The 16,441-nt window shown below is 35.7% G+C and overlaps 1 protein-coding gene across 1 annotated transcript in view; it reads left to right on the top strand.

Moving 5' to 3' along the window:
* The window catches only part of LOC145673199 (mitochondrial potassium channel ATP-binding subunit), a 61,605-nt gene that overhangs the window by 20,892 nt on the left and 24,272 nt on the right, over window positions 1-16,441 (top strand). Inside the window, exons 4-8 of the mRNA XM_081742670.1 lie at window positions 647-802; window positions 7,005-7,150; window positions 10,018-10,093; window positions 11,234-11,374; window positions 14,899-15,057. Coding sequence (XP_081598796.1) covers window positions 647-802; window positions 7,005-7,150; window positions 10,018-10,093; window positions 11,234-11,374; window positions 14,899-15,057 — 678 coding nt within the window. The remainder of the gene's footprint in view (window positions 1-646; window positions 803-7,004; window positions 7,151-10,017; window positions 10,094-11,233; window positions 11,375-14,898; window positions 15,058-16,441) is intronic.

Here is a 16,441-nt window from a genome sequence, read left to right as displayed (position 1 = left end):
TTTGTCTTCTTTAACATTTGTTGTTGGCCGATGGTGGGTGCCGTCGATCTCCCGCTGTACCTGTTTGTACCACTTCAGTAATAAAGACTTTTGATAGCCATTTTATTGTCCAATTTTAATTAAATTTTGAATTTCTTGGTTGAGGTCACCAGGAAGATCAGAAAGTAGAAGAGCTCTCCTGAAGAAGTTTTTCCAAATATTCAGTTTCTGAAGCCATGAATGAGATGATTTAAAATGAATATACATGGTAACAGCATGTTTACGATACACTGAAGTAACAATCTTATTCGCTTGTCTTTTGATGGTAATATCAAGGAAGTTAAGAGCTCCATTTTCTTCAAGTTCCATCGTGAATTTGATTCTAGGATGTATCTGATTAAATTCATCAAATAATTTCTATTTGATGTATATATCTAATTATAGTGACAAGAAGATTTTTCCTTCGTGCATTTTTAAAATTCTTTTAATGGTTTAAATCCTTTTTGAAGTGTGCCTAGACTGACGATGAAGACGATGTTCTTCGAAAGTACTTCCTAGAGATAAGGTTTGTTTCTTGCGGTGACTATTAGCCTTTTACTTACATTATTTCTATATATCCTTTTTATTTGTCTGAAGTAATTGTTTGTAACTAAGATGATCTTTGCAGAGTGCCTTTGCAGTAGCCCTCTTGAATATCTACATTCCCCAAATCCTAGGAAAAGTTGTTGACTCTATTACCGTAATTATCCAAAATAAAGGGACATCTTTTTTGGAGGAATTAAAGGAACCAGGAAGACGTTTGGTTGCCATGTACCTTGCTCAGGTAAGTAGTTATAACATGAGTTAAATGATAAATGAAAGACACAACCCAATTTTTCTTAGGTTCGAATTCAACGAGATTTAATCTTTTTGTGGGAATCTTGAAGTGAATTTTTCGCACTCTGTTCCCCTACGCCCAAAAGTATAGTTTACTGGAGGCTGTAAATAAAAACTTATCTCGATAACACTTCTAACAATTGTGTATCATAGTATTTAATGAATATGTTCTTAATGACCATAGGATGCAGAAAAGTACATCTCTTTCAAATAAATCCAAAGTGTGCTTTACTGCTGGAGATAATTTGACTATAATTGCACATTCTCTTACTAAAGAGTTCAAACAAAACCCATATTGCAAGGAACCCATAATTTTATTTGAACTTTCAAAAGTTGGAAACAAAATAGTTATTTACAATTCTCGTTAGACAGTAAACGTGTTCGATATAGATAGAAGTCCGCTGATAACCCACCATATGAGTGGAGACAGTTAAGATATTTGTTGCTCGTACAGCAGGCAGTGATTACCAGAGTATGATGTATTGATGAGTGCATGTTAAGCGTGACACTAATAACCAGTATCATTGAACGTCCTATTCCTTACCTCATATGTCTATAAATTCGTTTATATATTCTTTAATCTCCTACAGACAAAAGGGAAACACGTTTATCGTTTACTTGGAGTAATCCGCGTTTTAGAATGATACTACCTTCTGGAGGCATACGGAGAATTCGAAATAAAAATATGCGAATCTTAAAAACAAGTATGGGTAGATAAAGGTTAGACAGATACGTCTCATTAATCTCCATAATAGTGCGTCTGTCTTTAATCCAAGCAATCTTTCGATTAATTATTTGACAAACCCTGTATTTCCTGCCAATACATCCAGTGAATATGGGGGGAACTAGTTAGCGTTGCGACTTTGTTTTAGAAACTTGCTTATTACTGCTGCCAAATGACTCGGGAATTATCAAGGGAAAAGTTACGTGTGGCAAGCAGCGGCAACTTGAATGGGTGCTATTAGACCAATTACGAAGTTTTCCAGTACCAAGCTAGTTTTGTTATAAGAATACATTGCAGTACATTTTTCTTGGATGTATGTGTTGAATTTTGACATTGGATAAGATATAATGGTAGTACTAAACGTCGTTGCTTCATAATGATCAAACTGAGATTAATGCTACGCGGTATATCTGTCCACAACGTTTCTGTGACAAACCATGGTAATTCTACTAGGTTTTCGGACGACAGTAAAGGACGCAGTAAATTATTGGCTCTGAAAATTTATAAACCGAACTGTACATACATCGCTGTAAATTGAATTAAGTAACGCTTCTGTACAGTATCTACTGTGCGTATCCATTTATGTTAAAACGCCCGTGTAATTTCTAACTAATAGACATAAAACGCTGAAATTTTGCATCATAATAATATCGACAGGGGGACTTCGACACACTTTGTAACACCATCGCATTAACGGTGCTCCCAACCCAACATGAAGTGGTTTTACAAATGGCACTCTACATATGAAACGAAAACATACAATAACCATACTTAATGTTGCAAACTAAGGAGGCTCCAGTGTCACAAATGTCAAAATTTTGGACTCATCTACAACAGGAATAATGCAAGTAAGATAAACGAGGTAATGTACATCCAAAATACTTAACGTCGAATAATGATATGAGGTATTTTGAATAATTAATAAATTAATAACAAAGTTACGAAGAATTGAAAATTTGACATTTTTTCGAAAGGCATTATTTCGATAAAGTGCTTAGATAAGTTTCTTATGTAATCACGTTGATGATTTTCCATGAACGTAAAGATCATAATCCCGTTTGCAGCAATTTAATATCTCAGACCGATCCGAAGATATATAAAACATGGATAGAAATTGTTATGCTTCTTAAAATGGCGTATTCGTGAGAAATTTTTATAATGATTATTACTTGTGTTTCTTTCTTTGACATTACAACAAGTTTTTGGGAGTTGTACGAGGCACATGTCAAAGAAAAGAAAGAAAAAAAAAAGTCAGATAATTTTTTACACGAGTTTGACAATATTATTGAACTTGAGCATGCCCTAGTATTGTGTACTTGCAATAGAGATATATAGAATCATCCGAGTTGAGGTGCGTACGTGCGTGTAGCAGTAATGGAGAATAACTGCCATAGTACGAAATCCTGCCAAATGTGAAGTGAGATTTCCGAGTTGAGGTGTGTACGTGCGTGTAGCAGTAAAGGAGAATAACTGCCATAGTACGAAATCCTGCCAAATGTGAAGTGAGATTTCCGAGTTGAGGTGCATACGTGCGTGTAGCAGTAATGGAGAATAACTGCCATAGTACGAAATCCTGCCAAATGTGAAGTGAGATTTCCGAGTTGAGGTGTGTACGTGCGTGTAGCAGTAATGGAGAATAACTGCCATAGTACGAAATCCTGCCAAATGTGAAGTGAGATTTCCGAGTTGAGGTGTGTACGTGCGTGTAGCAGTAATGGAGAATAACTGCCATAGTACGAAATCCTGCCAAATGTGAAGTGAGATTTCCGAGTTGAGGTGCGTACGTGCGTGTAGCAGTAATGGAGAATAACTGCCATAGTACGAAATCCTGCCAAATGTGAAGTGAGCTTTCCGAGTTGAGGTGCGTACGTGCGTGTAGCAGTAATGGAGAATAACTGCCATACTACGAAATCCTGCCAAATGTGAAGTGAGATTTCCGAGTTGAGGTGTGTATGTGCGTGTAGCAGTAATGGAGAATAACTGCCATAGTACGAAATCCTGCCAAATGTGAAGTGAGATTTCCGAGTTGAGGTGTGTATGTGCGTGTAGCAGTAATGGAGAATAACTGCCATAGTACGAAATCCTGCCAAATGTGAAGTGAGCTTTCCGAGTTGAGGTGCGTACGTGCGTGTAGCAGTAATGGAGAATAACTGCCATAGTACGAAATCCTGCCAAATGTGAAGTGAGATTTCCGAGTTGAGGTGCGTACGTGCGTGTAGCAGTAATGGAGAATAACTGCCATACTACAAAATCCTGCCAAATGTGAAGTGAGATTTGTCATACGATTTCTGAACGCCAAAGAACAAAATGCAGCTGACATCTATCGGGAAATTGTGTGCCATTTTACGGACCGACAATAATGAGTGAAGGGAAGGTCAAGCAATAGTGCAGAGTTTCGAAAAGAGCGTTCATGACGATGAGCGTAGCGGAAGGTGTAGTGTTCACACAGACGATCTACTGGAACGCGTTAACAAGAAAGTGCAATCCAGTTGCCAGGTTCACAATAACTGAACTTGACAAAGAGTTTCAAGAGATGTCTGCGAAAACAGTGTATTAAATTGTGACTTGACAAGCTAAGTTATCACAAACTATGTGCGAAGCGAGTGCCAAAAATGCTGACAGATTCTTACAGAAAACAAAGAATGACAGGTGCACGTGATTTTTTTTTTTTTTTTTTTTTTTTTTTGAGCGCGCTAGGAGGAGGCTGCGAATGACATTTTTTCTCAGATAGTAATGGTTGAAGAAACCTGAATATTGTACACCGCTAGGGAGTCGAAACAGCAGTCAATGCAATGGCGTCACTCTGGTTCTCATAAAGCGAAGAAATTTAAACAATCAAAACATTAGTTCACAAAATCATGGCAACCATGTTTTGAGACCAAAAGTTTGTGATTCTTGTGGAATTCCTGGGACCAGAACGAACAATTACAGCAGAGGTATATTGCCAAACAGTGAATAGTGTGCGGCGTGTCATCCAACATAGGCGGAGAGGAATACTGCGTTCTGGAATTCTTCTGATTCATGACAACCCCCGTCTGCTACTCGTACTGTTGACACAGTTCAAAGATTTCGATGGAAACTATTTAATCATCTCTCTTACAGCCCCGACCTTGCCCCCTGCTTTTTTTTTTTTTTTTTTTTTTTTTTTTTTTTTTTTTTTTTTGGTCTTCAATCAAAAAGTGGCTTGCTTCAAAGCGTTTGGATGACAGTGAAGTCCTGAAGACATTAGTTCTGGACTGGCTGCACTCTTAGGTGGCCGATTTTTATGCAGAGGATATACGGAAGCTTGTTCCAGGCTACCAGAAATGTCTGGAGGTTCATGGTGACTACGTCGAAAACTAGCCAAGGTATGTTCTTATATATTAATCACAATAAATTTCTTCTTTTATTTATTTTTTATATAAAAGAATCGGCCTCTTTTGACATGCACCTCATAATTACAAGAACTTCTCCCAATTACATTCTTTTCAACAACGTTGCAAACTTCAGCAATGTTTGTCTATCTCCGGAACGGTTTGAAATATGAAATTGTTGTAAGCATCACTATGATCTTTACGTTTTTCGAAAACCATCCCTGTGATTGGATGTGGTACTTATCAAAGAACTTTTCCGTAATAAAGGCCTTTGAAAAAAATCAGATTTCCAAGCCTTTACAATCAATGCCAATCATGAATAGTATTCAACACTAAAGTATTGTGGACTGCATTGCCTCCTCCCCTGTCTTACTTTCGTTATTACTATTGTAGATACTTCCAGATTTTTTTTTAATGTTAGTGATGCTATGTCGTCCTTATTTTGCAATACTGAATAATAAGTATGGTATTGTAAGTATTAGTGTGGTTTTCGTTTAATATATAGATTTGAAATTTCTAACAACCTGGCATAATTCCTTTTGAAAAAAGACAACTTTATGTTGTTTGGCAACACTTTTAGTCTGGTAGTATTGAAAACTGTAAGACAATATCTTTCTGGCGATATTTGCGTGGTGCAAAATTACAGCTTTTTTATTTATAAGTTAAACAGTTAGAAGTTCGTTTCAAGATAAATTATCCATCCTGTATACACTGTAAATCTTCCAAGAATCATGCGCATGTACCGGATTCTGATCCCTAAAATTACAGAAAAGTAATATATGAACTTATACTAAAATTCTTTACCGTCTTCCTTGAAAGTAATGAAAAGTAACTTTGATATTGTCATCAGAAGTCATGTTTGTTTCATTAATCATCATTAGCTGTACTTTTTCACTGAAAACTAATTTTATATATATTACATTCTAAGGATTCCTTAATTTTTTTTTGGGGGGGGGGGGAGAGAAGTACCGTCATAGTATATGATAAATGGAAGAAATAACAGTTTTTTCTTGCAGAGATTCATGTATAGGTGCGGCAACAATGATATTCAATAATATTGAAAAATTGAGAGAATGCATCACTGAGCTGAGAATCCGAATCCGAGTCTCCAGTTTACTGTACCAGTGCGTTAGCCACGACGTTGCCTAATCCTCTCTCCGATTCGATCAGCCGCATACTTGTCCATTCTTGAGGTCTATGCTCAGCCACTCAGACCGCGTGGACTGTACCACAACTCCTCCTATACTTGGACAGTGAGTGTCTATGTGATCTCCAGAGTGGAAAAGTTTGCAGCTTATTAGAAGCGAAGTAAATAGTATAGTGGTTGCAGTAAGCCGGAGATCTAGTCCACCCATGCATTCGTTCACTCTTTGAATATTGCTGAAGTTAATTCTTAATTTATACATTAATATATAGGAAAAGCATAAAACACTATAAGAAAATCATTAAATCTATAAGCAGTTTGTATATTTTTACGTATGTGCGTATAGCTGTTAATCTAGTTGTCACAAATAAAAATACTTCCAAGGAACGCGGTGACACAGTGGTAGAGCGCACACCTTTGGTGCGTGGGGTCCCTGTTTCGATCCCAGCCTGCGCCAAGTGGATTTTGTGGTGGACAAACACCATGTACATACGTTGTCTCGGGGTTCTCCCGTTTCTTCCCACTTCCATCATTCCACCGTATTAGCCATCTCATAATTACAGTCTCTCTTAACCTCGGTGCATAATCACGGGACGTTAAGAAAAGTACATACACACCCTTTAGTATGTTTAGAATGATTGTACCAATTTAATCATATGTTCCTTGATGTATTTAATATTCAAATGTTAATCTTCATATATTTGCGGAATTGATCCATTTGTGTTAAGATTAAGGACAAAAAGCACCGTATACTTTTGTTGTCAACTGTGTAATATCCAACTTTACAAACTGAGTAATTCTGTTTCATTTCAGAAAGGAATATGGAAATGTTTGTTTCGAAGTCTAGAATTTTTCATTTTAATAATTACCTGTCTACAGAAATATAAAAGATTTTCTTACCGTAGATGATTTTCCACTTTCGTTACAGTCGTTTTTAACGTTCACTTACATCTATCTCCTTGCCTGTGTCGGAGAGCGAGTAGCGACTGAAATGAGAAAGCAGCTATTTTCATCACTTATTCGGCAGGATATCCAATTTTTTGACCGGTTGAAATCCGGAGAATTAGTTAATAGGTGAGTAAAAATAATAATACATTCTCCTAAAACTCAGGCAGTATGAACTTTTATAGGGAGATAGCTTGTTTACCAGCGGGGGCTGAGGCAGAGGGGGAAAAATTTTCAACATTTTTTCTGCTTGACTCTTGCGACACTCCCTTACCCTCCTTCTATATGTCAGCGTTGCCAGGGGTAGAAAATTGTCACGTGAATGTCATTCTGAAGTGTTAGTGTAAGTTGGTTATTTGTTGAGTGCTGTTGTAGTTGCGGTTTTGTTGCTTATTATTCATTTGACAATGGCTTCATAGCGTAAGAGAGGCCAAACTATACACAGCGAAGCTAGAGAAGTAATGCTAGACTGCTCCGCCACGCGTTGATTAATATGCAAAATGTACCCAAATACGGTAACTGCTTATGCAAATTTGTAAATGAGTTTTTAAAAAACTTTCGATAGGGATTGCATAATTTGCATAAACTCTTTGAATTAAGTGAATATTAGGTGAATTTTTTGAGAACGCATTGGCAACCCTGCCCAGGACCGTCGAGTGACCGTTTCTTGGTGACGGGGGTGGGGCACCTGTCAATCAAATCTGAATTCTTCAGCCTCGCATTAAAGCCAGCTCCCTATAATAGATTTAATATGCCTACTTTGTTACAAGCTGATAAGCTTACTGCTAACAGTTTTAGTTTATTTATTGAAAATAATTCCTAACATATAAATTGCCTTCTTCTATAAATCAGGGTACAAAATCCAGAGGGGATTAATATCTTTGGAAGAAAATTTCCCCTACTAAAAACTCACTGAAGTTAATAAAATGACATTATTGTCAGAAGTTTTCATATTAATTAGTGTATAATCAACATTGTATTTTATATGTCGTTAGGGTAAACTTATGGTTAGCACTTTATCCCTAATCTTACATAGTTTGATAATTATGGATGTTCACATATGTGAACTCTCTATGTCGAAACATTAGTCCAGAGTTTAGCTTTCTTCCACGTCTGCCTAGGAAAAAAAAATGAGAAGGAACAATTGAAGAAAAAGAATGTACTTTAAAACGTCTAAGGGATGAAGAAGAAAAGAGACAAATATCTGATAGGTTACTGAAGGAATCAAGTTAGAGAGGCCATTAAGAACAAGGATCTTGTTGGAGCCGATGTAGTACAAGTAATGCTTGACAGTACCACAAAGATGAAGAAATATATAGCAAAATATTTGTTATGATTTCGCGCTCGCTATAGACGAAAGAGTGCTTATAATTAACTTGATTTACTGGGCTAGAGCTTTGAAATTTGCGTTTTATAGAAAGCAAAGTTAATTGGTGTATTGTGTGTGGGAAGTATTGTAATTTATTGAAGTAAATCTAGTGATACTGTGCATTGTGGAAGCGAACGATTTTTTTTTTCAGTTCGAGATTTTCATTTATTTATCCTTACCAATTTCATTATATTTCATAAAAATCGGAGAATGTTTGCGAAATTTTCGCAATATAATGCTCGAAAAAAATATTCTGACCTAGGAATCAGTTTTGAAAATTAGGCATCATAAAATACAAATCTAACTTTATAGGTAGGTCTACATGTTTTAGCCTTAATTAGCTAGGCGCCAAACTAATATTTTCAGTTGCTATGCGTACGTATTTATCTTGATACGCCCTTGTAACTTTTAGTTTAATAGATATAAAACACTGAAATTTCGTAGCATTTGTTTACTCGCGTAATAGTCACCTTCGCATAATAGTCGCACCTTAAGTTTGAAGTAAAAATATTCGCCAAAAAAGTTGCCCGCAAAAAAGTTGCAGTCTATGGGAGTTTTGTCTTTGTGAACGAGACTTCGTTTGAAATTGCTTATCTTGCGCTAATCTGAGCAAAAGAACTTTTTGTGTTTACTGATACGTAATATCATGACCCATCTGTCAACAGAGATCAAGCACCCTACTCCCACTCTCTATTTTATGTTGACACAATGCTGTATGTATCAAAATTTGAAATTGTTTTGATCATAGCTATAATTGAACGGCAGCTTTCCTCGCGTAATAGTCGCAGTTGGATTTTCGCATTTAAAAATTGTCTCAAAAAGTGCGACTATTACGCGAGTAAACACGGTGTTGTTGAGGGGAGGACAGTGTTTGACATACACTACAGTGTAACTTGGTCAAGTGTTGCCAATTCAAATGTGATTACATCAATTTATTACATAATCATCCAAATCTATATATGAAATGAAAATTTACAATAGCATACTTGTTACATATAGTGCGGACCATTTTTCTTGATTCACTCTTGTAACTTTTAAACTAACAGACAGAAAACACTGTAATTTTGTACCAGAATTAAGAAATATTAGAAAGGCATCTGCCAACATCTAACTCTTTCACTTATTTCTAGGCGCAGAAAAGCGAAAGTGTTTCTTTAGATTCGAGGAAATTTTCATCTCCCATTTAAAGATATTTTATTTTCAAATTTTACATTCTGATGATAAACCACTTAGTTCATAAGAATTATTTCTGATTAAAGTGTATCGAAACAACTACTCTCTCTCTCTCTCTCTCTCTCTCTCTCTCTCTCTCTCTCTCTCTCTCTCTCTCTCTCTCTCTATATATATATATATATATATATATATATATATATATATATATATATATATATATATATGAATTCGAGGCTTTGTTTTCTTTATCAAGAATAGAATACTGGGTCAAGCACACAGGAAACACTCTTTATGGCATGAAGGGGCACTATAATACTTAGTTATGAATTACGTAGTTTGCAGCGTTTTGTAAGTTAAAGAAAAATTTTATTTTGCCTATATGTATTTCTCTATGGAAGATGCTAGACATGAATTGTTATGAGTGTTTTTATTATATGTATTATTTCCTTTGCAGATTAACAACAGATGTACAAGATTTTAAAAGTTCACTTAAAATGTGTATTGCTCAGGGTTTACGATGTGTGACGCAGGTAATTATGATAGCAAAATTTTTGTTTACTAAATTTAAGCGACTGTTAAATAAATAATAAGTGCATGCTCTGTTAAAAGGCGCAGATTATGTTATGGTGCGCAGATTTGTATGTTATGGCGCAGATTAATGTTATGGTTTCAATCCTTAGGGTGTGGTGATATTGTAGTAAAACCAGTTTAATTATAATAAAATTTAATAAAGTCATATTTAGTAATAAAAATAGATGTCCTCGGAATCTGTTTTATTTGCTAGCGCTCCTCTGATTTAAAATCTATCTTTGATTTAAGGGAGAAATTGTTCCATAATTTGATTTGATTCATATATATATGCACAGGTTATGATATCTTCTGTTATCAAAAGTAGAATTGTATTAGAATGTTTTGAATTAGTACTTATTCGGTTTACTAATTGAAGCTATAGGGTACAGACTACATATAAACAATGGACACGTCCATTGTTCTTTATTACGTGTTCTATTTATTGAAGTATTTATTTCACTAATAACATGTAAGTAGCATACTATAGTCCGCGTCACTCGAATTGGCGTGTGGCATCAGCCAGTAAGCTCACAGTACGCTGTTACTAAACCTTTAAGGAGGAATCTAATCATTCATAATTGCCCACAAATACGAACAAAATAAATTATGAATGATTAGATTTCTCCCTGAAGGTTCAACCTCAGGGTACTTCGAGCTTATTGGCTGATGCCACATGCCAATTTGGGTGACGCGGGACTGACATTACCAAACTAATTGGATAAATCATATTGACGTAAGATTTCCTGTTCTTTTGAAATACCGTGAAGCTGCCATAAGGACTTACCACTTCGATAAGTTTAAATGAACTTTTACATTCGTTTCAACCACTGGCATGCAAAAGGGGGGAGGGTCCTGATTCTAATTCCCCTTTCAGTAAGATATTGTGGAAAAAATAATATTTACCGAATTAAGCCCCTTGTACAAAAATCATTTTTGTCGTAAAACGATATGAGCTCGAGTGTCTGAACCACTCTTGACGAAACACTGTGTACACCACTGGTTTTAGCGTATATTGACTTTCCAAGAATGCCATTGCTGAGACTGAGAAGCGCAGAAATGCATTTTAAATTAAATATTGGTTTTAATTTATTGTTTTTCAGATTCTTGGTTGTGGTGTGTCCTTATATTTGATATCACCTCAAATGACCGGAGCGATGCTTTTTGTAGTACCTGTAGTTGTTGGTATTGGAGCTATATTAGCATCTGCGCTTCGCGCAATTTCAAGAAGAGCCCAGATGCAGGTAACCAAAATGTATTTACCTATTTATAATTGGTCAACTTATAGATCTGCCGAAAAATAAACAAATAATAAATAACGAGCCTCAGTGTTTATAACATTAATTTTTCAGTTAAACCAGTGTTTCTCTTCATTCAATCTATGGAAATGGTAAGGCTCAGTCTTGAAGAGAGCACATGGTGTTTAAATTTCGTGTTATGCTGTAGGCGTCGTCTCATATAGCCTAGACGCTAAAAAGGGATCCTTAAGTTCAAAAAAATCGATTTTTGAAATTTATAAGAGACTTGAGAATATATATCCTGTTTATTTCAAGAAAAGTCAAAAATCGCCCTTATTGACTTAGGACAAGAAAATGAAAGCTAATCTAGATGTCTATCTCTGGTTGTTTAAAAAAAAAAAAAAAAACAAAAAAAAGTGCTTTTAAAACTGGGCGCCAGAGAGCACTTGCGCCAAATTGTTTTTACAGCGTTTCGAAACTTTCAAACGCTTTTGAAAAGTTAAGAATTTTGAGTTATGTCATTCTTGAAATAAACAGGTGATATATAAAACTCTAGATTTTACGGCTACTTCTTTATGGTGAATTTATATGAATGAGTACTTAATGACTTAAGAGATTAAAATGATTCTCAAGGAAAGACATATTTATTATTTTCTTGTATTTTTGAAATTTATCATGTTTCAAAAAGAAAGCATATATAAATATTAACATGGAATAGTATGTTGTGCAAATTCATTATTAGGTTAGGTTTAGGATCTTTGTAGTGGTTAATTATCATTGAGAACATCGGCTTGAAAGCATAAGTGCAGACAAAATATAATATTTCTGTACGTAAAATTTAAGTTCCATGTATGTGCTAGGGAAACTGATATGTGATGGGTGTAGAGTTTGTAAAATGATGTGCAAGCTATTTTCTCAAGGTATTCTCATAGGAATATGAAATATATTATATATAGATAACGGTTCGTGAAAGATATGTCTTACATTGTACTGAGACATGACTTGTCAAGAAATGAAAAGCAAATCAAGATTGCTTTCAGCTTGGATATTAGCATGTAGTGGAAGAAGGAGTATGTATACGTGTTAAATATATTTCTAAAAAACTAACTAAGTCTATGGCCTGTGGAACCCGAAGGTTCAATGACGTATTGATCAAAGCTTTTCATTGACTTCTTTCCTTACCACTTTCTAACTTCTTATGGCATCAAGAAGCCAGATGTACACAGTGTCTAAATTTCTAATCAGATTTCAAAATGTCATAGCTTGAAAACGGCCAGTCATTTTTAAATGAAACTTCTACAATTTGAAAGCGGGAATGTTCAAATTTTGTTTGGTTGGCGGGAGACGTCGCTAGTGTGCAGGAGCGACACACGCTAGTGACATATCCTGCCAACCATCAGTCAACTTGCCAATTCCCATCAGTGTTCAGGGTGTGGATCATCGACTGGATGTGTGTTGTAGGGCCGGAGAAGGCCACATTGAATATATGTGAACTGAAAACTTGATGTAATTGCAGTTATTTTGGATTTTGTAATATTGTGTTTAAAGCGAATACAGCACTTTGAAATATGATTATATGTTGATATGTATGAACTTTATATACACACACATTTTTTAAATTACAGTGAAACCTGTCTATGTTGGCCACCATCGGTTCCGTTGAAAAGTGGCCAACATAGACAGGTGGCCAACTTACAGAAAAAGTGTGATTATTGTATTTTTAGAATAGGATTTCTAGTAATACTTGATTGTAATATTTTAATAAGCAATGACACAACGGCTACTTTTAAATAATGTATATAGAGTAATCATAACAAAATACAATACTAGAAAAAATTACTACAATATGTTTCATATATGTACTAGTCTGGTACACTGATTTATTCGTATTGCAAACACATTAATACATACAACCATAAAATAGAAACTGTACGCAGTTTATTGAAATTGATATTTTAGCACACTGAGTTATTTAGATTGAAAATAAGAAAAGCAAAATTATAAATTGAACAATTTATATGCAGTTCATATGACTTTTTTTTTTTTTTTTTTTGACAGTGACGAATATTTTCTGTAGATACCTTTCGAAAAAATTGCAAATCATTTATTATACAAATTTATTCATGGTGGTTCATTCTAAACGTATTTCTTTTATTCTTTTTGGCACATATGCACATTTTAATTTTGTAGTTAACTAGTTCTTGGTAATGAGCTACAAATGTTTCCGTCGGAACAGAAGATGTTTTGAGAAGGATGTTAAGGAAATTCATATCTCAAAACCTCCACTACCTTTCGACAAGCCGTCAGGTGCCAATAGTTGACAATTGACATGGTTAGCTTTAATCTTGAGAATTTTCCGGAATTACTAAAGCTCTCCATTGATGAAAGGAGCCGATATAGCTAATGGTTTCACCAAAACAGACAGGGTAAACAAATACGTACAACCATTTTCTAGATTCCTGTACGTGCTTTTTCTTATTCACATCTTCCTTCACCACCCCTTTATCAGGGTAGAATAGCGGTATTGAGGAGGGGGACGCGCTTAGGGTTAAATGGGACAATCCCTGTCGGTGGTTCTGGCCATTGACCTCCAAGAACAAATCGTGAGAATCCATGCTTCTTGTCTCCAGTCACAAATACAAAACATCTGCCTCTCATATGGGAATACGAAAGAGTTAATAAAAATAACAGAACAGTATTTTGTGTGGCCAAGATACGCAAGTAAATTTCTTATTATCATCATAGGGTAAACATTGCTTCAATGCGGCCAACTTCCAAGATAGGCAGATGGCCAACTTACATAGTAATAAGTAACGAATGTCTTATGAGAAAATGCAAGTTCAAGACGAACCAGAACAAGATAAGCAGGTGGCCAACTTAGAGAGGTGGCCAAAGGGAGGAAGAGAGGGATTTCCCTCTTGCATCAAGTAATTTCCCCGACTCATCAAAGAATTTCTACCTTACCAGGGAAATATTTCCCCCCATCCCATATCATAACTATGTAAAATAAATAAGTAAAATCTTGGATATAATCTGAAAAAGTTTACCTCCTCGCAAAACAGCTTCCTTCGAGCCTTGTATTAAGGATGGCCAATTCTGGAAATTTTACTTTCCGGAATCCAGAAAGTAAAATCTTAAAAATTCCGGATTTTGGAAAAATTCCGATGTCGAAAAAATTCCGAAATTGTATGATCACTCACACACTAAACAGCTGTCTTACTGTAAGCCAACACACATCTTCTTATACACATCAGAATAACTTCTCGGGCAAGTTCATGTGTTACCATCTTGCGACCTAGTTATGCTACCTGCCTACTACAAACCTGAAACGACCATTATTTTTTTTCTTTAGAATAGTAGTCGTATTTCAGTAGAAATAACCCTAATCCTTAATATAATAAAAATATAAGTTAAAATAGCACTTACGGAAATATAATGTTCAAATTTAAAATGTGCGGTTTAATTGAAAATCAGCAGTATATTTTTTTCTTTAAACTTTCCCCGAAGTTTATGTATTCTTTTTTCATTAGGTGTCCAAAGCAACAATAGTAGCTGGTGAAGCTTTTGGTAATATTCGTACAGTGAGAGCCTTTGCAATGGAAGACATGGAGGAGAAAATGTATGGAGATGAAGTGGAAAAAGCAAGAGCTTTCAACGAACGTTTGGGATTTGGCATAGGTATATTTCAGGTTTGTTAAACACTTGGATTATTCATTTAAAATTTACAGAAGTCCACTTACCACAAAGTATAAAGTAGTTTGTAACTATTTAATATATTTTCAACCTCCGAGAAACATTTAAAATAATAATAATAATAATAAAAAAAGTAAATAACATAGTATAAGGTATTTTTCGCGAGCTCTTTGAAGTTTTCAGGAATAGCTCAATGTGCAGTCCCGTGGGCGACTCCTTTTACTTTCTTTCACGCATTTGACTTGTCTTTAGGCTCACCTTGTACCAATGATATAAGGTTAACAAACCTAGGACAGACATCTTCTACAGTGCATTATGCGGACGTGTGACGGTATTTCATCAAAGGTTCTTTCACTCGTGCACCTCGATCGAATCAGATGTCTACAGCTGTGTGTTTCGCATGACGGACAATACATGAAACACGTCTGATTATTGTACCCGGCAAATGATTGTTAAATGTTACTGCTCAGAAAATTCAAATGAAAACATACAACCTTTGACAATAAAGTTCAGTGAATGAAGTCGCTGCGCTTAACTTGGCAACACTGCCGGAACGAGCCGCCGCATACAAGTAGCGACAGGTGTTTTGTATACGTTATTTTGTATATGTAACAGTGATATGTGGACGTTATTTCGTTGTGAATCAACAGTTTCCCGCGTGGCACGTGTTTTTCCAGATGCTTGTTAGTGCCCGGTTCCTTGAGACCGAAGTCAGTGATCGCAGTAAAATGAACAAACAAAAGAATCAACTGACAATTTTGAATTAAGCTTGAGCACAGAAGCAAAGTAACCCGTGCTATGCTGGAACAAATTTATAGAGATCAAGTCGTGTCATTGAAACGAATTTATGAGTGGTTTGGCCGTTTTTGAGAAAAAAAGGATGGTTGTTTCTGAAACTCCTCATACCAGAACGCTGTCAACTGCCCGCATTGATAACATTGATAAGGTGAGGTCACTTATCACTAGCGATCGTCGTTTATCGGTGCTAATGATAGCTGAGGAACCAAACCTTAGCTATGAATCTGTGAGATTCGTCGTCACTCAGGACTTAGGCAAAACAAAACGTGTTGTTGTCTAGTACCATATCACTTGACAGAGGAACAAAAGAAAGCACGTGTTTATACTTCAGAGTATTTTTCGTTATGGAGGGTGAAAATCCAAATTTTCTGAAATACATTGTTACAGGGGATGAGAGCTGGTAGCTGGTGTGTGAGGTACGACCCTCAATTGAAACACCAAAATATAGAATGGCGTTCTCCTGCATCACCTCGTTGGAAGAAAGTCAAGGTAGAAAGATCACGCATCTAGACGATTTTTTTTTTTTTTTTTTCAGTGATGGAGTTATCCACAAGGAATTCCTACAGGGAGCAGCAACATTGA

Source organism: Thermobia domestica, chromosome 16 (assembly GCF_964235325.1).
Source record: "Thermobia domestica chromosome 16, izTheDome1.hap1.1, whole genome shotgun sequence".
NCBI classification, from domain to species: Eukaryota; Metazoa; Arthropoda; class Insecta; order Zygentoma; family Lepismatidae; genus Thermobia; species Thermobia domestica.
This window is presented reverse-complemented; position numbering and strand designations above follow the sequence as displayed.